This window comes from Grammomys surdaster, unplaced genomic scaffold, assembly GCF_004785775.1.
Source record: "Grammomys surdaster isolate TR1022 unplaced genomic scaffold, NIH_TR_1.0 60, whole genome shotgun sequence".
In the NCBI taxonomy this organism is placed as follows: domain Eukaryota; kingdom Metazoa; phylum Chordata; class Mammalia; order Rodentia; family Muridae; genus Grammomys; species Grammomys surdaster.
The window spans coordinates 1242260-1269122 of NW_021604562.1; the positions used below are offsets into that span (position 1 = coordinate 1242260).

Genomic DNA, 26863 nt, shown 5'->3' on the forward strand with positions numbered 1-26863 from the left:
TCTCCTCTCCTCTCCTCTCCCTCATCATCCCATCAAAAAAAAAAAAAAGAGAGAGAGAAAAAAGACTAAACAGTACTTCCATTAAGCCTTGGCTGAGTGAGGGAAAGCCCAGCACTGCTATCCTCCCGGGTATCCCACTCCAAGGCCTCAGCCCATCTCTGGCAACGGTAACTACACCAGGGGCTTTATCCAAGCCCCTACTCTTCCAGCACTTCCACCGGCAGAGTCCTGGAGCCACTTCATCCTGGGGGTGGACTACAGCCCCCCAGGCAGCTCAGCTCAGGACCTGCACTATTTCAGGGAAGAAGATCTATGTATTATGTGTGGCTATATTTCCTAGAGCACCTGTGTTTTTTCTCTTTCTAAGCCAGGGTCTTGTCTGGATGACTTACGGGGACAGGGAGGGGTGCAAACCACGACTTTTAATCTATTTGAAGGTGATTAAACTCTGTCTAATGCAAGATGCCTGTCTCCTCCTTCCTCTTCCATTTCAAGAACCACCATGGGGTTGTGAATGTGTTTGTGTGTTGGGTCAGGGGTGGGCGGGTAGGGTAGAAGGGGTTGCTTGTTACTTCCCATATTTCCGTTTTCCAGGGTACCCTTGGGTTCAAGAGATAGACACCTCTCAAATTCAACCTCTCCATTGATCTCCTTAAATCTGGGCTGAAGTTTATATTATTCTGGACTATGAACACAGGACTTCCAAGCAATATACAGTGTGAAGAAGACTGGGAGAGTAGAGGGATTCCACTTACTTAAGAGAACATGTTCTTCATTAGGATACTGTTTTAAGTAGATGGACACTGTTATCTGCAAGTGGGTCTTGGCTTTTGAAGCAGGCTCACTAGGACCTCCCTTGGAAATGTTCCATTAGTGATCTTTTACAAGTGATAGCATGCATTTCTTTTCAAATGGTCTATACTCAAGACTCCTAGTTCACTCTTTCCGGTTACTTGTAATTAGTGAAATTTGGCTGCTCCCAGGTTCCTCTGTGTCTTTTTCTTTTGATTATTGCAAGATTTGAATGTAATATTTCTGGGGGAGAGAGTCATTGGGAGAGAGTTTGATTCAGCTTCCTCTCCTATCTGCTTCTCCTCCCCCCCCTTTTTTCTCTCTCAGTTTGGTTCTTACAGTTCAATTTCAGTTAGTTCAAAATTAGGGCAACCATAGAGAGTGTGGAAGCTACTGTGTGTGTGTGTGTGTGTGTGTGTGTGTGTGCACGCGTGTTTGGTTTTGCTTTTTCGAATGAACCTGTTCCTCATGGGACTCTCTTTCTAATCAGTACTCAGCCTATCTCCACTTGTGAGCCAGGATGGGTTTCTTTCCTTCCTCGACTTACCTCAGCTACTCTTCTGCTGCCCATTAGGTTAGCCAGAAGAGCTTTCTCTTTCTGGTGGGAAGGATCAAAATGGAAATCTTTTATCTCTAGTATAAAATGTTTTTGTTTTTTCTTTGTTTTTGTTTTTGTTATTTTGTTTTTTAAATCCGCTTCCTCACACTCCTTGTGTTCTCTCTCTCTCTGTCTGTCTCTGTCTCTCTCTCTCTGTTTTTTTTTTTTTAAATAAATCTTCTGTATTTAAGACCTTGGCCTAGTCTGAGCTCTGATCAGAGAGATTGAAGACTTGATCTTTCTCCGGGGAAAGAGGCCTTATATTGTTTGATGTTTTCAATGGCTGACACTCTCTCCAGCTCTCTTCCTCCCCATTCCTTGCACTTCCTATGCACCCACCCCACTTCCCCAGGCCAGGATGGTTGGCACTGATCCAAACCCTCAGAGGGAAGGGGAAATGTTTGCCCTTTTGGCTCTGGGGCCCTCCTGGCCCTAGCTGAGATCATTATTGCTCCTTTTGCATTTTTTTCCCAGGAGTAGGGTTGGATTAGAGGTGAATTCTAATCCTATAGCAGCTAAATTCCATTCTTGCCATCCTGACCATCCTGTCCTTACCCGTAAGGTCCCTTTCCTACTGACCAAATCTCTTTACCTTGTTTGAGAGAAAAGTATTTTGTTTTTAAATCTATTTTCTAACTTAAAAGTAATTTAATATGTAAATGTCTGCACTTTTGTGTGAGCCTACAAATGTGTATGTGTTGGGGTTTTTCACTCTCTGGTGTTTCTTAATAAAGAAATCTTTCTTTTGGGGGGAAGCCAATTAATGAAGGAGACTTGAATGGTTTTAGAAATACAGGGCTGTCTGTTTCTTTGTGCTTCTGTCTCATTTCTTTACTTGTGTCTAGTATGAGTGATTGGGCCCCTCCCTCACCTTTGGAAAACACCCCTCCCCTTCCTTTGAGATTTGAGAGAGCCTTCAACTTAGTGGACCAGAGAGAGACCTATCCTGTTTCTGGTACTCCTTTGGGACCACTTAGATTGGTTCAAGTGGTAACCTAGCAACTTAGCCTCCTCCTTGCTCCCTGTAGCCTGGCCCTGTTAGTCCTTTCTTCCAACTCAGTTCATTTTATACTCCTGAGATTGGAGCCAGGCTAGAGAAAAACACCAAGAGATCACAGTTAATAGGTATTTTTCCCCCTAAAAATAATATTTTTTCTTATGGTGCTACTAAAGAATCATGTTCCCAGTAATTCAAAAGGCATTTGTATTACTTTTGAGAATACGTTCTAGGAATCTCTTGCTGTTCTCAAAGGCTCTAACTCTGAATATCATTAGTTTTAAAGGTTGCAGCCCAACATACAAGAAAGAGTATTGGTGAATTGTATGTTTTGGGAAAATATAAAAGAGGAATAAGTATGCATATACATCTCAAGAACTTTCAGATACCCTGTTGAGCATTAATTCATGCAGGTGGGAAAATGGTATAATCATCGTTCTTAATAATTTCATAAATGAATACAAAATGATTTTGTAATGTGAATATACACTAAGTTTCCAGGAATGCTGCCAGTATGTAGATTGTGGAAAGGTGGTGTTTTACTTTGTTTGGAAACTTGCTGGGAGCTATTCTTGTCACCCTCTGGAGTGCCATTCATGGGTATTGAAGTTGCCAGCACAACCTACCTGCGTGAGTCTGTTTATATTGCATTCAACCGTGATTCTACAGATAGTAAGACATACCTTGTACTTTATTATTCTATGTCTTGGAATAATCATTCTCAAGTATTTATATTAAGATATACTAGCTTATAAATTATTTTCTTTAAAGTTTTTCCCTTCATAGTATAACTAATACAGTAGGCTCTTCCTTTCCTTGACTTCCATATTCACAGATTCAACTAAGCTTAGATTTAAGATATTCTTAGATACTTCATCTGTGCCTGGCAGTGGTGGCATACCCTTTTAATCCTAGCACTCAGGAGGCAGAGGCAGGTAAATCCCTGTGAGTTTGAGGCCAGCCTAGTCTACATAGTGAGTTCCAGGCCAACCAGGGCTACACACACAGTGAGACCCTGTCTCAAAACAAAACAAAAGCAACCTGCATCTGCACTAAGCATATACAGACTTTTGTGTGTCAATATTCCACAATACAGTATAACAACAATTCACATAAGATATTTATTGCATTAGTTATTATAAGTAATCTACAAATGACCTGAAGTATACAGAGCAGCGGTACCTAAGGTCCTATATAAGTACTATAAAATTTTATGTGAGTACCTATGGATTGTGGTATCCCTAACAGTTGGGGTGACAGGACCAGTAATGCATGGATAGAGGAATAACTATACATACTATTGATGGGTTTGAAGCTTTAAATAGATGTTAACCTTTGCAGTTCATTTCAGGGTGGTAAAGGGTACCATGCAACATATTCCATATAGCAAGAGAGCGTTGGGGTTGGGAACCAGTGGACCAGATTATCTCAGGTTCCTTTCTAACTCAAATATTTAGGAAGCTTAGAGAGAGAGAGAAAAAAAAAAAAAGCTTTCCTCCTCTCCTGCCCTTAATGCGCTTAAAAAAATCTAGTCACTGCTGAAACTAAGCGAACTTCTAAAAATCTCCCAGAAACGTCACCAAGATCACTGTTGATGTTTTGGTATATTCTTTTCTAGGCTCCCCATCTCTGTAAGTGATTCAACTAGAAGTGTAGTTTTATTTACTATTATTATTATTAATTATTTTACAGAGCTTAGACTTGAACTTAGGGCCTCACATGTCCAAAGCAAGCGCTCTGTCACCGAGCTGTATTCCAAGTCCTAAATAACATTTTAAAGTCGGATTTCTTTTTAACTTATCACTTTCTATATCATTAGGAATTGTTAGAAAATACTTCTCTTGTATCTGGGGAAAAAAAAGAAAATACTTCTCTATGACTCTTCAATATGTCTAAGGCCCTCCCTCTAGAATCACACATTTTAGAATTTCCAATTTTTTATTATAAATAATGGCACAATCAATTTCTTTATATATCTGTGATTATACTTTTATATATTTCTAGAAGCAGAACTGTTACATCCCAAGCTGTTGACAAAATTGCACAGAAAGGCTGTCACAATTTGTTCTGTCAGCAGTGTATTAAAAAGCTTGCTTCAGCCCATGCCATTCAGACATTTCGTGCAGACATTTGATCGTCTAACTCCTGAGTGTCTTGCACTTTCTATTTGGTTGGTTACTAGTGACAGTAAACAATTTTTGCACCTTTCATCTATGTATATTTATTGACATTTGTATTTCTTCAGTGAATTATCTGTCCAAATCCTTGGTCCATTTTCATTAGGTACCAAAACTTTTTCTGATAAATCAATCAGTTAGAGCTTAGGGCTTTCTCTCATGGGTCTGGAAATGAGAGAACCCTAAATGTAGACATGGTTTTACAATTCCAGAAGATGAAATAGCGTTACCTCCTTGGCATTCCATGTTTCTTTGTTTTCGTTTTTAAATACTTATTATTTTCATTATGTATATATGTGTTTGTTTGCATGTGAGATTACACCATATGTGTGCAATGCCTGCAGAGGCCCAAAGAAGGTGTTAGATCTGTTGGATTTGGAGTTACAAAGAGTTGTGGGCCACCCAACTTTAGTTTGGGAACTAAACTCAGGTCCTCTACAAAAGCAGTATGTGTTTTTAATTGCTGATCCATCTCCCTAGCCCCCACTGTTTGCTTTTTTTGAAGCCCATCTGTTTGTCTATTGGTAGTTATTTGTCTAGTCCAATGTAGAGTTTTGTGTTCAGATAAGATACATGATGATTGTTTGTCATGAAATACAGGCTTTGTTGACCAACAGAGCTGAAAGGAGTATATCGATGCCCTAGCCATGCTGCTTGCTTGTGCTCTCATATTCATGATCTTTCTCTCTCATGCAAAGTCACAGAAAGAGTTACCAGTAGAGCTGAGACCAAAAGGAAGATGTGCCAGTTTCAAAATCCAGAGCATTTTCTAGTATAACCCATTCCTTTTGTGTTAAGTGGGTATAAACAGGAAGAATTTGGATTATTACAAATGGCATTTGAGTGAAGTAAGCCTTTGATTTGTTTCACATTTTGTAAATACTTTCTGAGTATTGACCATGTGCTAAAGCAGTGCTTCGCAAGCTGATGGAGACCCTTTTGGGAATCAAACTGCTCATTTACAGGGGTCACATATCAGATGTCCTGAATAACAGAAATTTACTATGATTCATAACTAGCAAAATTACATTTATGAAGGAGCAATGGTTTTATGGTTGCAGGACACCACAATGTTAAGAATTGTATTAAGAGGTTGAGAACCTCTGTGCTAGGGTTAACTTAGGAATAACTGCATTGTTAGCCTCATTCTCTCTTAAGCATGTTGACACACAGCAATGGCTTTTGGGATTATTTGCCATTTGGAGTTTACAGGATTGATGCTTTCTCCATCTTATGGACCTGGCTATATATAGTCAGGTTGACAGTGTGTGGTTACTGAGTTTTTGTTTCAAACTTAAATCTCTTCGATCTTTCTCCAGACCCCTGCACTTAGGTTGAACTGGTGGTGGGGTTTCTTTAGTATTGAAAGTCAGGAAGTTGCCTTGCCAGTTCCCACAATCAAATTGTCTGTGCCTTTGTGAGGGCCGTTGCCTTGGATTCATTCTGGCTTTCTGACGCTATCCCTAGCAGGTCCCAGAGGCAATGGTATATAAATACTATATTGGTCACTGTGAAGTTATAGGAAAAGGTGAAGCCTACATATCAAGTACTATAGAATTGCATGTATTTAAGTACTTCCTGGAGGAGGAGTCTTGGCTGAGTCCAGAGGGGAGGTAGTTCCTTCCCACTTGATTGTGTTGTTGTCTGAATAATACCTAATGAGGTTACTGTTGTGTGAGAAGCGAAGGTAGGTTCTATTGTGAGAGAGAGCTGGGAGAACCACTTTTTTTCCCAGCTTGGAAACCTCATACGTCATCCTCAATTTCCTGAATTAGGAGGGGTGGGGGTGGAAAGTGTTGGGCCCTGTTGGGACTATGGTGATCTGTGTGCTTAAAAAAAAAACTGCTGTTGTCTTATAGTTCAATGGCCTTGGGCCCTGTGGTCCAAATGCAGCCCCTACTCCTGTGAAAAGTTAGAGAGTGAATCAGAAGCTGCAAGGAAGGTTACCAGCAGGGTTTGGTGCCTTTGCCATATGTTGACCCACACTGCCATAGGGCTTGGGGGCAGGTCGGGGAGGGAATGGTGAGAGTCTGTGGCGACCTGGTCAGAACTTGCCTGGAGTGGTCTTAGGCAGTGTTCATGAGACATGGAATTTGTAAGAAGCAAGGCAGTTTAGCTTATATGTATGTGCCAATGCCAAGAGCGGCTCCCTCTCATGGAAGGAAGGAAAATGTGCCCATCACGTTGAATTGGACAATAGCTGGTTTGAACCCTTTCATCTTTAATCAGGCCCCTGGTTTCTCTCTAGTAGCCCATGGGAATCTGATGCCTAGGACTGACCATCTATAAATTGGCAAGAGCTCAGGGCTGCTCCAGACTCCTTCCAGCGACCTTATCTCCATCATCAGCTTCCCTGGTAATCGGAGTTGACACTCTCAATCAACCTTTGAAACCCAACATTCCTTAGGTACTCGAGGATCCGCTTGATTCTGGGCTATGGCAGGTGAGATTGGCTGTCTACAGACACATGTATTGACATGGCCTCTCTGCCTATGCTTGAGCTCAGGACTCTGGAAATTAAGAAAGGTCAAATAACTGTAACTGTTATTAACACAGAATGCCAAAAAATTAGTATGTGTTAACATGTTTACTTCTCTAAATGTCCTATTAGACCACTTTTATTACAGCCCATTATCCCCATTTTTTAGGAAAGGAGTATGTTTGTAATTTCTCTGACGTCATGGAACTAGTGAGTGGTGGTGCCAGACCTTGAAAACTTATTACCTAGAGTTCTGGGAAAGATGTACCTTGAAAAAAAGAAGGAAAGAAAGAGGGAATGGAGGTGGCAAAGTGGTGCAAAATAGGGACATTCCAATGCATTATTCATTGTTAAGTACATGCACTGGCATCACAAGGCTAACACTATTATCCTCACTTTCTTTTTTTGTATTTTGAGACGGGGGTCTCACTACTATGTAGCTCAGACTGTCCTGGAACTCAATATGTAGACAAGGCTGGCCTCAAACTCACAACCTCTGCCTCCTGCTTGTTGGGGTTAAAGGTGTGTGCCCCCAATCCAGGCCTTATTTTTCTCCCCACTTTCTTGATGTAATGTGGAAATTGAGACTTAAGGAAGTTGTATGACCTGTTTAAAGTAACCCAGCTAGTAAGAAACATTTAATGCTTGAACTTAGGTTGGCCCAAGTTCTCAAAGTTTAGGCCCATCTTTTCTAGAGGACATCCCGGTTTCCTCTGGCTCTTATTGAGCTCATGGGCAAAGATTTTCCCTCTTCCCATCCTTTTAAGTGAGACACTAGTTACAGTCTCTTAGGCCTCCAAAATCCAGGCTGGAGTGAGAGGGTATAGTCTCTCACTTGAGATATGGACCACCAAAAAGTCCATATCAGTCTTTTGGACCCCAGACTTCAGTTTGCTGAACTCAGAGTAAGGGTACTACTCTGTACCATCTCCCAACACTTCAGGCAGGTGGACAAGAGGGTTTGACGAGCCTGCCTGGAGAAGGACCTTTGGGCTGCCCTGTAGCCTTGTTGGACACTGTTGTTCTTGTCGGTCATCTTTTGGCCTGCTGTCTGCATTCCCTCTCCTGTTCTTCCTGCAATCACTGGGGCCATCTTGTGCCTACCTCCTTTTAGTCTCTAATTGACCTACTGACCAAAATGAATCCAGTATTTTTGAGCTTTCCTTCTCCTCAGGGCAAGAGAAGGTTTCAAAACATCATTTTCTCGTGTGCTTCTTTCTCAATATTTCCCTTTCTTCATCTTAGCACTAATAGAATAACCACTACTGGGAGTTGTATTGTAAAATCATGTTGTGATTTTATGGTGTTGGGGATAGTGTCAAAGTCCTTGTGCATAGTAGGTGAGACAAGCGCTGCTGCTGAGCGACATTCCAATTGGTGTTAGGGATTTCCTCTGATTGGAGCCTCTGGGGCAGGTGATAGTTTTTAAAGCACTCTGGGCATTAGTCACTCAAGTCCTCATCTTTCCACAAATTTCATTCCTGTATTGGAAGGGAGAAGTTTAGGAACTATTGATTTGTCAATTTGGTTAAATCTTTATATTTGTATATGTATGTATATGTGCGTGTGTGCGTGTGTGTGTGTGACAGGTTCTTGTTCTATAGCACAGGCTGGTGGCCTGGAATTTGCTATGTAGTCTAGAATGATCTCAAAACTCAACATCCTCCTGCTTAGCCTTCCAAGCATTGTGCATCAGCATATAACTTTTATTTTTTTTCAAAACGTGACATACTATTCCTTTTTCATATACAGAAAGTTGTTAAATACTTTCACCATTCAAAAAGAACACATATGTGGAATGTGAAGCTCTCCTTGGCTCAATTCCAACTCTATGCTCTTCACCTTTAGGGCTGACCTTTTCAGTTTTTTTTTCAGTTTTCATTCTGTATGTTTTCCATATATATATATATATATATATATATATATATATATATATGTATGTATATATATAACTTGTCTTTCTTCTTGATATGGCCAACTTTTACAAAAAAAGCTGAACATATATCATTTAAAATTTTAAGAGTACAGAAAAGTCATAAAGATTTCCTTGGTTCATTAGTTTGCTTCAACATGGTGCCTACTAGAAGCTGCATAGTCTTGCATGAACACATGGAGGGTAGCATAATTGGCCATTTGTGTTGTTTTTGGTTTCTTACAGACATAATTGTTGTGAATATCTTTATCAAGATGTCTTTGTACACTTGTGTGGCTTCTTTTGTATGATAAATCATGGAAGAGGAAAGGCCGTGTCAAAAGGTCATATTTCTTTTGAAGTGCCCACAGCTATTGCAAAGCTTGTTGGATAGGGAGAAATGTAAAATAGGGTCTAAAGACATGGGGTTGGTGACTGGGGAGATGGCTCAGCTGTTAAAAGCACTTGTTCTTACAGAGGACCTGGATTCAGGTCTCAGCACCAACATGATGGCTCTCAAACATCTGTAAGTTCTGTTCCAGATGACCCAACACCCTCTTCTGACCTCTCTGGGCACCAGGCATGCATATTGTCATATTTATATATTCACATATGAAGATAAATCACTAATACATACAAAATAAGTGTATTTTTTTCTTTTTTTCAGAGCTGAGGACTGAACCCAGGGCCTTTCACTTGCTAGGCAAGTGCTCTACCACTGAGCTAAATCCCCAACCCCAATAAGTGTAATTTTTGAGAGAATATGGGCTTAGGTATCATGTAGACATCTTGCTCTGTGACTTTCTAGTCACCATCTCTAACTTCTCAGCTTGTTTCTTCCTATGTAAATTGGATGATGATGATGACCATGGTGATGATTGCTATCTCAATATGTAAGTACTCAGTGATGGTAGCAACAACAACTCAATAGTTCTCTGGGCACTTATTTCTTGGGCGAAGATAATGCTCATAGCGTTCTGATACCCAGAGTCACTAGGGGCAGTATGCTTGAACAGCCTGGAAGTAGAGTGGCCTCATACTTACTCTGGGAGCATATCTCACTCTAATTGGCCCTTCCTAGTTCAGGAAATGCACGAAGGAAGCCCAGGGTCTCCACCATGTCACTTCCAAGGAAGGAAACTGACACTTCAATGTGTCCAAGACGAGGCTCAGGAGGAAGGCTTTAGAAGACAAGCCCTGCAAATCCTAGCTGTTCCACTTTTGTTCCCTGTAAACTCCCCTCCCCAATGTAGAAGACCCTTCTTCACAAGGATGAAGGATTTTAAAGGGCTCCTGTTTAAGTGATTGTAGGAAGAGAGAGGTAGCTTTTCCCCTGCCAGCTGTTAGACTCCAACAAGGCCTGTTGCTATGGTCATATGAGCCCTGTTCTCAGTAGGGATTTGTGGAAGGATACACAGAGCCAGCTGTAGCTTTAGATGGAGAGTTAGGTTAGCATAGTCAAGGATACTTGCGTCCTCAGGGAGGGGGAAAGATGCCCCTGAAAGGACAATGAATGCATATTTTGCTGAGATCAGCTTTAAATTGGGAGCTATCCCTGCCCCAACCCTCTCTCCATAGGAAAGAAAACAGGCGGCAGTAATTAAGTTCTATTTATATTTATTGCTACTAACTTGTATCCTGCTTCTCCTTATATACATTCAATTCCTTTGCCCAAACTAGAAGTTATAAATGTTCCCAGTAGTAGATCAGAAGCATGCCCACTTACTAAGCAGGTAGCCCTACCTGTGATGGGCACAGTTGACCCTGCTTCAGGAAGGACTGCTCTTGCTATTGAAGTTAAGGGTACCCCAGTAATAGTTGTGATAATCTCCTGATCCTTTGGGCTTAGGACACTAAAACCTTTAGCAGAGCAGTGTTGGCTATAGTGGAGCCTCCAATGTCAAGCAAAAGGCTCCCTTTGCTTCGGAAGATCCACATAAATGACCAAGCCTGGGTCCATACCCGCATCTGGCTTGCAGGAGGCAGTTGTGTCATTGGAAGCCAGGTGTCACCATCTTCAATCAGCCTGTAGGAAATCTCATTTGAAGGAGCCAAGAAACAGGTGAAGACACTTATCATATGAGCTATGGGCATTGTTTTAAGTTGGGAAAGGTGGCAGTTTGGGTCACACGGGAATGTATGAGATGGCTGAGAAGGAGGAGCTATTTCACTGGAAACCCTAGGCTCTTCCAGCCTCTTCAAGAAGCCTACTCACTGGTGTCCTGGATAGCAGGGAGCTGGAGAGCAAATATTTAACAGTACACAGTGTCAACTGGTGGGACTCTCAGTAACTGCCCATTCGAATCCCAACCAGGCTGAAGCCAAAAGAAGCACAGAGTTCAAGTCTTGTGACTTAGTGATCAGACCTCTAAAATGTTGAGAAGTATAGTGGAGACTGGGTGTGAAGCTTCTTTCAAACCTCATTGAAGGAATTTCAGACTCACTTATGTCCTGCTGAGGTCCTTTGAAAGAACAAGCTTCCCCAGGGCTTAAAGAGTGGATTGAGACAGTGGCTTGGCTTCCTTCTTAGAAGCCGTGTGACAGTGGTGTGAGGGTAAGAAGGTTTGGGGGAGCCATGATCACATGGCATGGCTAGGTCCCCTGATGCCCCACTTGTATGGTCACAGTGGGAGAATGGGAGGTGCCAGAAGGGGCCATACTGTCAGTCACTGGTGGAGGGAGAGTGTCCAAAAGGTAGCATATGTCGTTTTTGTGCAGCCCTTTATCCACTCTATGTGAGCCTGTAGCATCCTGGCAGGGCCCTCAGCCATAAACCTCCCTGGGGAAGTAGGCCCAGATTCTGCACCAGTCCTCTGGTCCTATGCCATTATGAGAGGCCACACCCATCCTTGCAGTCTCTACAGCTAGGGCTCAGCCTCGGCCTTGAAGGCCATCTTCACTTCAAGGTGCCCCAGCCAGGGAGAGCCCCTGCAGCTGCTCCTCTGTGCCTGCCAGCTCCGCCTCATCACGCCCACTCTCTGAGCCCTCAAAGCAGCCAGAGTCACGTGGGATGTCCATCTTGGGTTCTGACACTGTGTGCGCCACGGGCTCCTGGCTGCTCTCAGCACCCTCTTCGGCCTCTTCACTGCCAGCTGCTGGGAATGAAGATAAAATGAAGGGACTTGGTCTTAAAGGGATGGAGGTGAAGCTAGGGGTGGGGTGGCAGGGTGTTTCCAGAAGCCCTCGGGGCCGGGTCATGGGCTGGGAACCCTAGGCAAGTGTCTTGTAGGCAGTCAGCTTTTCTGACTCTTTCCATCGCCTCTCCTTCTCTTCTCCCAACTTCGCGCATACAAGGTGGGTAGGAAGCTGTTCCCAGGCCCAAGAGCTCCAACATCTCGAGCACTGAGCTGGTACCAAGCAGCCTGGCCTTGGACTCTGGGGCTCTTACTCAGCTTCATGCAAATGCCTTACTTTCTCTGGGCTTAATCTCTCTTCTGATCCAAAAGGGAGTTGGACCTGATTACCCCTATGACTTATGGGCCTCCCCTAAAATTTCCTGGAAACACAAGTGTGGAAAAGTGCCTTCCTACTGCACAGGGGGCTCTGGGGCAGAGTGCAGTCAGAGTACAAACCTATGCCCACCCCTACTAAGGCCACACTCACTGTCATAGTCCAGCAGCAGCTCTGCAGCCGTGAGCAGCTTGGCCCGGTGCTGTGGGTCCATGATGTTCAGCTCGTTGAGGTGTGTTTCCCGCAGCTCTTTGAAGTCTTCCAGTGTCTGGTAGCCATTGAGCAGCAGGGTGGATGTGTGTTCCTGGTGGGTAGAGGCAGGCCATCAGCAGTGTCCTTTATAAGCCACCCCTACCTGGAACCTTTCCTCTGCACGTTAGCAGCTGTCCCCTTGACCCCATCCCAGTGGCAAGTCTGCCTCCTTTGCTCCCAGACATTAATGCAAGTCCAACTCAAACCTCCAGGCCAATGCGTTCCAGCAGTTCATGCAGAGTCTTGGGCTTGGGTCTCTTGCTTTTGCTCTGTCGGCGACTGGGACGTACAGGCCCCACAGCCTCCTCAGGTAGCACATCCACGTAGATGAATTTGAAAGAACCCAGCTTGCCATTGAGCAGGCCCAGCCATGTGCCCACAGGTGGCTTTTCAATAATCTGGATCACATCTCCTTTCTGGGGGGTGTGGGTAGGGGGTCGAGGAGAGAAGAAAGGAAGGAAGGAAGGTGTCACTAGGTTTCTGTTGATACTTTCATATTTTGGCTTTTGTTTCGCTTTCCTTCTTTATGGCTGAAGCCTGCCAGGCTCTGGCGGGACCCAGATGCCAACTTTACCTGCAGTTTCAATGAGTCGTGGTCATAAGGGCTGGGAGTGAAGTCAGTGTGGACTCGGGCACGCCCACAGAAAGGCCCCGTGTACTGGGGAGCAGGTGACTCCTCTGTGAAGCTTCCCGAGCCTGGGCCAGGGCTACAGAGTTCACTGCCTGCAGGAGATGGGCAGAGAGGGAGCATGTCTTTGTCTCAAGGCAGCTGGGCTAGGCAGTGCCTAGTAGGGGCACTACAGGGAGCCCCCAAGGAAACACACTGGAGACACAAGCTGTACTCTAGCAGGAAGTGCAGACATGGTTTGGATCCATCCCTGTAGCCATTCTGGTGAATCGTAGCTTTTTACCTCTAGGGCTTTAGACAATGAAGAACTGGAGAGTTGACTCACAGGCTAAAAAAATGGTCAAAACCAGGAAGCCCTTGGGGCCCAGCAAGGCGAATGTCCTACTGAACAGGTAAGGAAATCAGAGGCCAAGTAGACAGCGTGACCTCTCTAAGGCCTCTCACTTATACGTGGTGGGACTGGCTCTACTACACTCCGGTTCTTCTTACTCTCACTATACTGCTCCTTCCACACAGGAAGACATGCCTTGCGGGATTCTTTTACTTTCTCTATTTTATAAGACAACACTTAGTAGCAAGGCCTTATGAAGACACAGGCATACTCGCTCTACCTGAGAAGGGCATTTTAAGTTGATTTCAGTGGGAGGCAGAGAAATGTGTCTGTAGAGCTAGAGAAAGACTGACAAAAGACTCTTCAGGGAGTTCCTCAGCCAAGGTACCTCAGGCTAGCCCCTGAACTTCTAGATGTTCAGTGGTATCATAAGCTCAGTACACAGAGCTCGTGGGTCCAAGAGCATGACTCTTAAGAACCGAAAAGTCCAATCTCTGGACTTCAGGATGGGATGTTTCAGATACTCAGGGGACTGTAGCATGTACATCCCCTTGGACAGCTGAGGACAGGCTGGTTTAAGGGGACAATGAGGTTCCTCTTCTGCTCGTGGACCTTTCCAGGCCTGAGATAACAAGTGGGAGCTCCTGCAAGGCAGGTCTGAGTTTAACAGTGGGTCACTTGGCAAGTCACTTAACTTTCTTGAGCCTCAGTTTCCATATCAACAAAGTGGGGATAACAATACAAGTCCTATCAGGTTGTGTGAAGATTTAATGTGAAGTAGGTTAAGAAGGTTCCAGTAAGTAGAAGACAAATATGCATTTCTCTTTCAACCCTTTCCCAGAAAAGCCCCTGGCACTGCCCCAGTCTAGTTCTTTCCTCCAGATTTGGCAGACGTCCACCTACTTTCCCTACTCACCTGTTGATGTCTGGCGACTGAGAGCTGGCAGCTCACTTTCCTCCTGCTCAGAAAAGGCCAGGGCCATCTTCTCAGGACCAGGGCTGTCCAGGATGCAGTCTGGAGATGTTGGAGAAGCTGAGCCCTCCTCCAGCGTGTCTCCCTGTAGAAAGAGTGTTGGAAGCTTTGAGAAGAAGTTGTGGTCACATAGCCCAAGTCCCCAGTGCAATGGAACTGGGTATGACCTTGGTTCAGATCACAGTTTGGTGACAGGCTCAAGTGACCACATTCTAAACCTTAGTTTCCTCTTTTGTAAAAATGGGGTTGGCAGACCTCTTTTTCCTATGTTACAGAAAGAGGCCCCCAGGGCAATGAGTGGACATGCTTTGTCAGCTTCCAGTGCTGATGGACAGGAAGAAGAAGCCAGAGCAACTAAGATTGGACTTGGAGCTGTTTTCATGACCCTATCAGGCAGACAATTATGTCAGAGAGCAGATGTTCACATTCTTGTATGCCAGGCTGGCCTGCCATTTCATTTAATCCTTGAAGTAATACCCGAAGATAAGTGGTGTGGGTGGCCTGGGTTTTGAGATAGATAACTCTGTCAAGGCCTGTGAGAAACAACAAAGCTGCCTGACTCCAGAGTTCCTAGCGTCTCAGATCAGTGCATCTGGATGATATTGTTTATCAGGTGGTTCTCTTAGAATAAAAAAACTAGATGATTTGCTACTTCCTGTGTTGTGACTCTGCCCCATCAGTGATCAACACCCAGGTACAATCGCATGTCCCTGGATGAGCTGGCAAAAGAGATATCTAGGTTATCTCCGTTACATAGATACTTATATATGCACATGCCAGTAGCATGTGTAAGAATAACAGGTTGTGCTGGAATTAGATGACAAATTTGGAAGATTTTTAGCATCAACTTTGTCCTATCTACTTTTATGTCAACCTGACACAAGCTAAAGTCATCAGAGAGGAAGGAGCCTCAGTTAAGGAAATGCTTCCATGAGATCCAAGTGTAAAGCATTTTCTCAATTAGTAACTGATGAGGGAGGGCCCAGCCCATTGTGGGTGGTGTCATCCCTGGGCTAGTGGTCCTGGGTTCAGGCTGAGCAAGCCATGGGGAGCAAGGCAGTAAGCAGCATCCCTCCATAGCTTTTGCATGCTCCTGTCTCCAGGTTCCTGCCCTGTGTGAGTTCCTGTTCTGACTTTCTCCAATGATGGACTATGATGTGGAAGTGTAAGCCAAATTCCTTCTTCTTAAGTTGCTTTGGTCATAATGTTACATTACAGCACTGGTAACTCTAGTTAGTACAATCTTTATTTTTAATAGCATGTATTTGATTTAAAGCTATCTCTCTATCTCTCTGTGTCTTTGTATCTCTGTCTCTGCCTGCCCCCCCCCTCTGTGTGTGTATGTTAGTGTTGGTGATTAAATCCAGGTCTTTGTACATGCTAGGCAAGTACTTTACCACTGATTTCTGTCAGTCTATAGAAGTTGATTTCTAACAACTGCCTTGCAAAATTCTTGACAATTGACCAATGGCTCTCACAAGCCAGTTGAGCTTGCTCCAGTATTCAAGACTCCTGTAAGAGCCACAAGCACAAGCAGTCCATTGTGTGCTCTAAGCTACTCGGACTGTTCCTGTTCCATCTGATCACCTTCCTCCTTGGGCTGAAGTTAGCAACCTCCATTTTCTTTACAGTCTTTGAGTTAACAATGGTTCCATCTATTTATCTTTCTTTTAAAGATTTATTTTATTTTTAAAATATTATATATATATGTGTACACACACACACACACACACACACACACACACACACACATATATATATATATATATATATATACATATATATATGTACATGAGTGGATGGGATGCTGTCGGTGGGTACATGCATATCAGTGCAAGTGTCTTGGGAGTCCTGGAGAGGGCCTTGGATACGTTGAGCTGGAATTACAGGTGGTTTTAGGTCACCTAACATGATTGTTAGGAAGCAATCTTCCGTTCTCTGAGAGAGCAATGTACACTCTTAACTGCTGAGCCACCCTTCAGCTCTACAATCTGTTCGACTTTCTGATGGTTACAAAAGTGATACCTTTCACTGGGAACCGCATTTGAAATCACATCTTGCATTTGGATCTTTGCCCAGGTTGGTTGGCACTGTGGAGTGTGAACCTCTTGGTGCTGCTGGGTAGCAGCAGCAAGTCATAGCTTTCCATCAGCCGGCAACCATGAGCTCTGCATGGTGCTATGGTGTTAGGCTTAGTAGTGTTGGGTTAGGTTAGGGGGTAGGCATTCTCGACTCATGGCATTGTCAACTTATGGCTTATCGGGATGCAACCACATGGTAAACAGAAGAGCATCTATTTTTTTCTCTCTATTTTCCTGGAATCAGTTCTCCTTAATCAATCCCAGGGGTTTCTTCCAATCAAATTTTACGGCTCAGGAAAGCTCATTTTCCTTTCAGCTACTCATCTTTACAGGAAGCTTCTGTTGCCCAGACTTTCATCTTTCCTCAAACTTAATCCTTTCCTAGCCAGCCTCCTGCTCCCCGTGCTGGTGTTAGCCCCTCCCCTCCCCCAAATCCCCTCCATTCAAACACCCTGCCTGCATTGGGCAGCGTATTCACATTTTAGTAGTGACTATTCAGGTGATCTTGTTCACTTCCCTCCAGAATGGCCGCCTTAACCCTCCTTGGCCTCAGCCCACCCTTGAATTCCAGGCCTTACCATCTCCTCTGACAGGGCCTTCACCATCATCTTGCCCATCTTCCTGTTCATGGTTCGGGAAATGACTGCCCTCCACTTCTTTCCCAACTTTTTGCCACTCTTCCCAGAATCCTCTGGGGTAAGAACACCTGAGTCATCTTCTGGAATCTGTAACAAGAAAAGAAGAGGTACAGGGACCATGGTGACACTGGCTTGGATCCAGGGTTTGGTATACAAAGAAGTCTTCAGGATCCTGAATTAGGTAGAGGTGACTGGAGAGAGAGTCACCTCACCCCCGTTCTCACCAGGCCGAACCCTCTTCTCAGCCTTATTAATTTCTGATTTAATTTGCTTTCTGCTATGTAATTAATACATGTAGGATTTGGGGGCACAGGAATTTGGTGCCGAGGAAAAGTGGTACTGTGTTAAGAAAGCCTTATCCCAGTTTTACTAGTCTCTCCTTTCTCCCCTTTCCCCTGCCACCCCCTCTTCCCAGACTCAATAGACTCTGAATCTCTGAAACTCACATTATCATCCAGGTTAAATTCTTTCTCGCTCACCACAGGGGAGCTGGGCTTCGATTTGGCAAAATCCTTGAAGCTGCTGGAGCGCTGAAGAGAGAGCTGGAAGAAGCAGATGCTCTAATCAGTAGTGCTAAAACGACTGCCCCAGGGGTGGATAGCTTCTCCCTCTGGGCACACACGCCCACACCAGGGCTGGGCAGAGCAACAAAAACCCTGAGGAGAAGGGACAAGATGTGTCTTTGTTCTATTCCTAGCCACAGAACAAATGACTTCTGACGTCAAGTGCCTCATACCTCAATGCAGCTCCAGACTAAACCCACATTTCCACCACCGACGTTTGGTCAGAGAACCCTGGCATGAAAGATTTAATGGGTCAGAGTCAATGTATGCTTTAGCATATATAAAAATGCCAGAAGGGAACTGGGTTGAGATCCCTTCCAAAAGCGTGCCTCTGGCTTCCACACTGTGCACTGAGCCAGGCTGCAAACACAGGGACAGGGGCAAACATATCCAGGCCTATAGACTGATGAACTCATGTCTCAGGAAGAGAAAGACAATCCCACCAGATGCTTGCATGACACTTTCTAGAAAAACCACAGGCTTGCTTATAGAAGGTGCCCAAAGATTTGGTTCATAAATGATTGGAGCTAATTTAGTTTAAGAAAAACCACCATTTTTTTTCTCTTGATTCATCTCAGCCTTTAACCTCAGGCACAGATGTGAGAACGTGACAGCTGCCAGCTTCTGCCAGTGCTTGGACTTTGAGGTATGGCCTGTTGTTTGTGTGGATGAGACTATCTACAGGAAGTCATCTTTTAACTGTATACACATGTACATGCTGAGATATCGGCCAGAAAACAGGGCCAGACAGGTAACTGGGGTAGCTGCAGGCACAAAGAGCTGAGGCTAAGCCTGTGTCATGATAAACAGACAAGACCAGAAGACACACACAGGAACCAGAGTTCACAGATGGCCAGACAGATAGAGTGAGGATAGACTGCAGACACCCAAGATAAGGGCTTGAGGAACCGGAGCTCCAAACCCTGACTAAAGCTGAAGGTTTCACATCCTTCTTCCTACTAAATGGGGGTGTGTCCAGTGACAACCTCCTGCCCCAGCACAGAGGGCAGTATCACCTAGCCCTCAACAAGTGCAACTTGTCCCAACTCCTATGAGATGCAGTGTGGCCGTCTGGTACATTTTTTTGGGTCTTGACCAAAGCTGAATCAGCAACTGGGTTTCAGGGTCATGTATTCCTAGAGGTAGTTGACCAAAAACTAGGTCAGCAGTCAGGCCAAGCAGAAATTAGTTTCATCCGGCCACATACGTGCAGTGCCTGGAGCCTTAGTCGGTCAGTTCCCTTTGTGATAGAGACCTGGAAAGCCGGACCGTGAGTGGATACACAGAGAAGAATGTCTGGCCATGTGGTGATTTCCATGATTCCCATGCATCTCCTCCATTCTTAGCACCCACCCACCCCATTCTTTCCTCTTTTTCTTTCCCCTCTCTCCTCTACCTTGCATCTATTTCCTTTTCTTGTATGGTAGGATACAGCTGCCTGGATGACTTCCCCCTCTTACTGCATGGAAAAGAGGGAACAGAGAGAGGGTGGGCACTAGGCTGGCTTGGGCCCAAGAAGAGCAGGCTAGGTTGCTATTTATAGTCTCATGGAGCCTATTGTGGCCTTCCCTCCATAACTGCTTAGCCTAGTCTCCAAACCAGGAGGCTGAGAGTCGCCCCTGAAGCCCCAGGGACTTTGGAGGCTGGAAAGCAAGCAGGAGGGTTGACGTGAGGTAGGAAGCAGGCTTTGTTAGGGAAGAGTAAACTCATTGCTGGGCTGTTCCAATCACAGCTCTCCCTGGGGCCTTTTCCTGTCATTAATCTGTAGTCTGGGAGGTTGGGAGAAGAAGCCTTTGACTCCCAGGCTTTTGTGATGGCTCCCCTGTTTGAGCTTAAGCCCAAAGCATGAGGAGACAACCGAAAAGGGGCATGAAGATAATTCTGGGGCTTGGGCCCAGCTGGCCACTTCTTAGTCCAAACAAACAAACAAAAACATACATAAATAAAAACATAAATATGTCAGGCACATATGTACTTTAGGCTATCGAAGGCAAGAGTCAGCTAAGGTGGCTTTTTAATCAGGCCTTCCTCCATTTTTAGGGGCAGCCCCACTATCTTGACTTTTGCTCACCTTGAGATAACCCAGCCTAGAGATGAGTTAAAATCCATGAGATTATCATCATCATCATCATCTGTGTTTCTTTTGGGGTGAGGACAGGTTAGGAGTTTCGTAGGCGAGCGAGGAAGCATTATGTTTAAGGAAAGCACGTGGGCCTCTTGGAAACAGCTACACATTGGGCATTGGGCCTTGCTAAATTCAACTCCTGTATGACTGGTATGTGTGGCCTCATGTGACTTATTTAAACTTTCAAACCTTCTTTTCTGCCACTGACCAGCTGTGTAAGTTACTATTTACTGTGCTGTTGTTTCCTCATTAGTATAACAAAGACAAAAACCTCTGCTGCACTGAGCTGTTGTCAAGTTGAACCAAGTATATAAACATGCAGCACTCGGGATGTCACCTGACACATCTGTCCTTCCTGGAACACTGGTTTATGATTTTTAGCCCTTTGTGTGACACATTTACAAACTCTTAACCTGGAGATTTCCCTCACTTAAAACACACTATACTTCTAGCACTTGCCGGAGAAATCCCCTTTAGATTCAGTTTACCTGGAGACAACACAAACATCTATCAACTGAGAACGGGTTAACTGTATGAGAATCATTTTTATTTATTCTAAAAAATATGACTAAATCTCACCAAAACACAATTGGTGAAAACAGCTTAGCTTCTCCCAAAAGTTTGACCCTTAATTAAGTGGTTACCCTTGGGGAGGAGGGTATTTGGTGACAGGTAGGGTTGTAAGAGAAGTTTCTGGAATTTCAGAAATGGGTTTTTTCTTGAGCTGAGTGCTGCCTACCTGGGGATATCTATTTTAATGAAAACTCACCATATGGATATCATATTCAGATGAAAAAAAATGCTTCTTCCTCCATTTTCAAAGGTAGCACACCTACAGAGATCCTCTCTGATCACTCTCATAACTGCCCAGTGCCTCAGGTGGCACATCTTTCCTACATATGCCCTGAACTGCCCTCTAAGTTGTTTCACTAGTCCATGCCCTAGCCTCTGTCTGTATGTAAAACCATCATAGAAAGGTTAACTACCACCCATATGCCCAATAGCCTGCCAAGTTCTTCACATGTGATGACAGCCTATTCCAGCATCATCAACTCCATATTACACCCCCAGCTCTTTGCAGAGGAAATGGAGATGCAGAGAAATTAAGTGTTCTAAGCAGAGTCCCATGGTTGGTAGTGGAGACACAAGAGTGGGGCACTCCTAAACCCAGGTCTGGGACCCTGGCAGGTCATGTGATTACCATGTTTGTGCCACCTCACAGCTAGTGCAGTTGCCCCCACATCAAGAGAGAAAGGGACTGGGTATAGTGCTGACTACAGGCACTCTTTGCCTGGAGCCTCCAGGAGAACATGTGGGAACAACTGTGGAGGAAGAACATGGGAATGGGCAGGAGATGGGAGATTCCTCCAATGCTAGGAAGTTTGAATGAGTGAGAGCTAGGCATAGCCTGAGGTGATGTAATAGTGGGTGTGCCCGTGGCTCTTCTGGGAGGCAAAGCAGAAACAGCCATGGAAGGTCCTTGCTAGTCATGCCAGAGAATGTAGGCATTCTCCTGTGAATGATGGGGAGCCACACGTTGAGTATTATTTATCTATAATGAGCAAGCCAGAAAGTAGTCCACATTTCAGATTTTGTTTTTTGAGACAGTGCCTCAAGTAGCCCAGGCTGACCTTTAATTTGTTATGTAGCAGAGGATGACTAATATTCATTACATGTTACAAGTCCATGGCTGCTATACTCAGTTTACATGTTGCTGGGTATTGAACTCAGAGGTCTCTGAATACTAGATAAGCATCCTACTAAGTGAGCTACATTGTTAGCCCTTCCAATTTAGACAAAATCAAATATTTGCACATAGAATGAGCTATTTTGGCAATGTGACATCTAAACATGAATTTTGTATATGTTTCATATAGTTCTTATATACATAGCTTGAAGGTAATTTTATAGAGCCTGTCTTTTGACCATGACCTTTCACATGACGTCAGATATGAAATTATCTACTTGGGGCATCATGTTGGTCTTCAAGATCCTTCAGAGTTTGGAGCATTTCAGATTTTCATAATAAGGATGCTCAACCAGTAGTGTGACTACAGAGCATGCATTGTTGGGGTGTTACTCTAGATCTATGACATGAGGAACCCCCCCCCCCCATGGGGAGCAATGTGCTAGTATTGGGGAAGAGAAAAGAAAGAGACTGGAAGGAGGCAACTACCTAACACTTGAACATGAGCCTAGGTTTCTTTCTGTTTCCTCTGGAGGGAGACTAGAAAATCGGGGTTCATTGGAGAAGGGCTGTCTTTAAGGAAGACAGGTCTAGAACAAATCCCTCTCCATTTCTTAGACGTGGACATGGATGTTTGATGGAAGTAAGAGCAACTTGAAGATGATGCAAGTGTCCACAGAGCAGCTAAGGGAAAATCCCTCCCACTCTGGAGCATCCTTCATCCTTATGAACCACAGCAGGTACCATGTTCTGAATCTACTATAACTAAGGCCTACTGCCTCCTCTGTTCTCTTGGCTTGTCCCATCTCTCAGTCCACAACTCTCTGGGTGTTCCTTGCAGAGTTCTACTGGGGGACGGAATCTTGTGGGTATCACTGTCTCCCAGTGGTTCTGAGATCAGTTAGGGGACAAGGGGATACAGAGAAAAGGAGATAAGATTCTGAAATTAAGCACCCTGGTTGGAACTCTGCGACTCACTCTCTCTGATGGCTCCAGCAAATGTCACCAGTCGGAGTGTCCAATGTGAAATCAGTATACACCTGTCTCTACTCTGAGGTGAAAACTCAGCAAGCTAAGCCGTAACTAAAGTACAGAGTGCAGCACATGGCAGCTGACAAGCCTTCCCTCAGTGAGGCTCTCCATGCTGTCAGGTCTTGCTTCCTGTACTTCAAGACTGGGACCTTGGTTTATTCTTTGCTGTGCCTTCTCCATTGGAGCTCATACCAAAGCAAACACCCCCTTATAGGCAGAAGCACACACGTGAGAGAGTGTTCTCACAACTATTATGCCAGTGAACCCTACCTCTAGAGATCACCTTTTCTTTCAGAGGTGAAGAAATTGGAGCCCACAGGAAGTACTGTCCAGGGTTCTATAGCTGAATGGCAGGATTCTAAGTTCACTTTCTTGCCCCTCTCCCCAGTATATTTTCATTGGCTGAAGGAGGAGATGAGACAGGAATAGGAGGGAGGAGCTTCCTTTATCCAGGTGTATTCCTTTCTACCACATCATCTCAGTTTCTAAAGGGAAGGGACTTGAGTTCAGTCACCTGGCAATCAAAGATGGAGCTGGCTCATGTCTCTGGGCCTTGGGATGATGCCACACCTTCTGGATGTTTGCCTGTGTTAAGGGCATCTTTATAGTATGGATCTTGGGTATGTAAAGGCAAGCTCATTTTGCCTCCTGGAGGCTGCCGAAGGCTTTGGCAGGGGTGAGGTGCAGTTTGTGTGGACTATTCTTTTCTAAAGGATGCGGACCACAGACTTTTCTAGAAGAAACCTGGAGGAATTCCCAGAGGCCCATCTGCCAAAAGCAGAATCTGAGTAACTGGAGCCAAGAGAGAGGAAAGGGATTTCTTGTTCTGCATGCCTTGGGGCACCTCTGCCTGAGGTGGCATAGGGCCCTAGTGTCAGCTCTTTCTCAGACTCTTTCCTCCAGCCTGATTCTCCTGTGGTTTGGGGCCTACCAGGGTCTATATAGCAGTCTCTGTTTTTCTCATAAGCTTGAGAGCAAGGGGAAGTGGCTTTGCTCTTGAGGAGTGGCAGCCAATGACAAGCCTTTGGGGCCTAGTTTTGGCGGGGTGGGGGTGGGGTGACAAGGCCCTGTGTGAATACTCACAAATCTCCCCCTCCTCCACCTACCACCACTGCAACCTTAAAGAAGCAGCTGAAGTGGAAAGAGTACAGCCAAAAGCGGCAGCCAACCAGATCCTGAGAGATGGGACAGGATGCACACCCCAGTGCTCTGAGCCTGTCTCTTAGTTGTCACCTACTGCCTGGGAACTGTTCTGACAAGGGGGCATCCCCCACAGTGTACCTGAGTTTCCATGGGAAACTGGCTATGGCACAGTGAGAGTCCTGGAGGCCCTGACTGTGTGCTTGGATCTAGTCAGGCCTGCTTTGGACCATTCCTGTGGTCCACTTAGACATGCAGTCCAGACAGGCTGATTGCCTGGGCGAGTCCTACCATAAAATGAACTCTCTATATACAGCCAGAGAAACCTGGATATAACAGAGTCATCAAGAATCATTCACCTAGCTGCCATCTCAGGAAGGTGAACACTTCAGCCATTTTTTTTGACAGCTACCTTCCTCCCTGGACTTTGAAATCTGCCTCCCTCCCCCAACGAGCTTTTCCTCCTTAGCTCTCACACCTACTCACCATGTATGTCATCAGCTTCATTTCTCATTTTTCATAAATTTGCCTGCCCAGAAAGAACCTGTTCAACCACCCCCAGCCCGGAATTTCACTGCATTTTGGTGGGCTCTTTTCCTGAGTCTGAAAATTACCTATTGTTTCATGCCTAGTGTTCTGGGGAGCTGTCGTAGATCTGAGCCCAGTGGGCAGTGGCTATGACTCCTGCCAAAGAGTAGGGAGTCTGTGACCACCTTGGGTGAGAAGGCTAGGAGGGCCCTTTGAATGAGATAGTCCCCAAGAGGACACGCTGAGCAGAAACGATACAGAACCAGGGCTAGGGAAGACAAAATTAATTATGCTCTTTGGAGTTAACTTGAGCACTCTATTTTGTAATTCTCAGACTGAAGTCTGTGGATTTAACCCTTAAGTTCTTCAGTCTATAACTCTAGACTTCCAAAGGCCCAACTTATAGCTCTGTATTCCAGAGTTTAGAACGTATCTTCTGTACTTTTACAACTCTAGTGAACATTAAGCCCCAGCCCCTTGTTTTCTGGAAGAACCCTCACCTACAAGCTCAACATATACCCTTGGTTCAATTTCCACCTTCTAAGAGTCCAGGAAGGCATTGGTAGAGAGTGTGGAGGAGAGAAGGAAGGAATGAGCGTTCAAAGATGCTCCTCACCTTTTTCTTCTGAGTGGGCTCCTTGTCACTGGCGTTGGAGGGTTTGCGACGCAACATGGTCCTCTACAGAGATGGTACTCTTGCTCTGTTCTCCAAGGTGATAAGATGCAAAAGCCTCCCCAGCACCAGCCAGGTGGCACGGCATAGACTGAGCCTTGGGCTGCTACTCTTCACTGCTGCAGTGGCAGCTTGGGGGTGCGGGCCATGGACACCCAGTAGGAGCAACATACAGGAAACCTTGCCACGTGACCTGCTCTTACAGCAATCATGGCCCCTGCCGGCCTCTAGGGAGGAAGGAAGTCCCAGCTTCAGTCTCCAGAGATTCTGATGCAGACAGATCTTGACTTGAATAGACAGAGAAAAGCCCCAATCCTGTTGTCTCCGGACATCCACTACAGTCCTTTTACTCTCTGGCTTATTCAGGCTCTATACTCACAGACTAAATGTCAGAAATCAGAAGGTGAACAATCTCTCTGCCTGTTGAGTAAATGCCCCCAGTCAATTTGCATCTTCCAAGTCATTACTGCGATTATGATTACCGTTACTGTCACCCCCATGGCCATCATCTTGATAGTCATCATTACTGCTGCCATTACCAGATAGCCACTACTCCTACAACTGTGATCCCCACAGCCATCATCCCTCCTACCATCCCTACTGTCATCAGCTCACCTTAGCTAGGATTGGTAAAGTTCCCATCTCTTTAGAGATTTCTACTGCTTCATCATCCTGATAGTGGTTACCTTTACAGATACTGCAAACATCTCCATGATGCTGTCAGCCCTCCAACCTTCAATAGCCCTGTATCCACCACTTCTACAGCTATCAATCCAGCAACTATCCACATTTCCATCAGCACACATATGGCTTTCATTCTAAATGAGATGCGTCTACACACAACACTCACCAGCTCACACAAGAACAACTGAGAAACGTTTGAAGGCGATGCCATGTCAACAACAGGTGCCCCATTCAAAAAGCATTCACCAACTGCCTGGGCACTGCACCCATCTTGTGGGTTACATTCAGCAAATGATGATGACAACGACAATGGCAATGTTGATTTGCACTGCGTAGAGGTCTCACCTATGGCTTACACATGCCAGGTACGTTTGCTACCATTGAGCAATTGTGGTAGATGTTTAAATACTTTCAATGATTCCTGTTTACTACAAAGCAACTGGTATGCATCATATATGCTTTATCAAATGAAAAATAAAATGAAACTTCAAAAAAGTCTCCATAATTGGATATCACGCTGTTTAGATAAATATCCTTTACTTTTTTTCCAGCATCTAGCACCTCTGTCTAAACAGAAGTTTATTTATTACAAAAAAAATCATACTGTACAGGAGGCAGAACATTGGTTTGAGGGAGATTTGAGGGACAGATAACTAGGACATATAGAACATTTCAGAGGTGATTAATATGCTTCTTTATCTTGGTTGTGGTGATGGTTTTAGAAATGTATACCTCAGGAAAACTATAATTTTTAATGAAAATAAACCCCACATTTCTCACGCTCAGAGCCTTGCTGTGTATCCCAGACTGGCTTGGAACTTCTGATTGCTCATGCCTTAGCTTCTTGAGTGCTGGGGTTACAGATGCACACCACCATGCCTGGCTGAACTAGTCTGGAACTGTATGATTTTATGGGTGCATGTGTGTGTATGTGCACACACTCAGGATATGTGCTCTGCCGTGCATTCACATCTGGGGCTTAGCGGTCAATGCTGGATGTCCTCTATTACTCTCTACCTTATTTTTTGAGAAAGAGTCTCTCATCACATCTGGAGCTCACGGTTTTCAGCTAGACTGGCTGGCAAGTGAACTTCTGGGATCCACAGGTCTCTGCCTTCCCCAT

General features: G+C 44.8%; 1 protein-coding gene across 2 annotated transcripts; it reads right to left on the bottom strand.

The window, feature by feature from the left end:
* Positions 1 to 10555: 10555 nt before the first annotated feature.
* On the bottom strand, positions 10556 to 25263 carry Sash3 (SAM and SH3 domain containing 3). 2 transcript variants are annotated; one of them, XM_028766437.1, is made up of 8 exons: positions 25000 to 25263; positions 17755 to 17850; positions 17249 to 17395; positions 14533 to 14674; positions 13232 to 13380; positions 12864 to 13073; positions 12559 to 12709; positions 10556 to 12047 (listed from the first exon to the last, which is right to left on the bottom strand). In XM_028766437.1, the coding sequence occupies exons 1-8, from the start codon at positions 25054 to 25056 to the stop codon at positions 11857 to 11859; spliced, it is 1143 nt and encodes a 380-aa protein (XP_028622270.1). In that variant the 5' UTR covers positions 25057 to 25263; the 3' UTR covers positions 10556 to 11856. The 2 variants fall into 2 exon arrangements, with proteins under 2 accessions (XP_028622270.1, XP_028622204.1); XM_028766371.1 differs by having other exon boundaries at positions 10556 to 12050.
* Positions 25264 to 26863: the final 1600 nt, after the last annotated feature.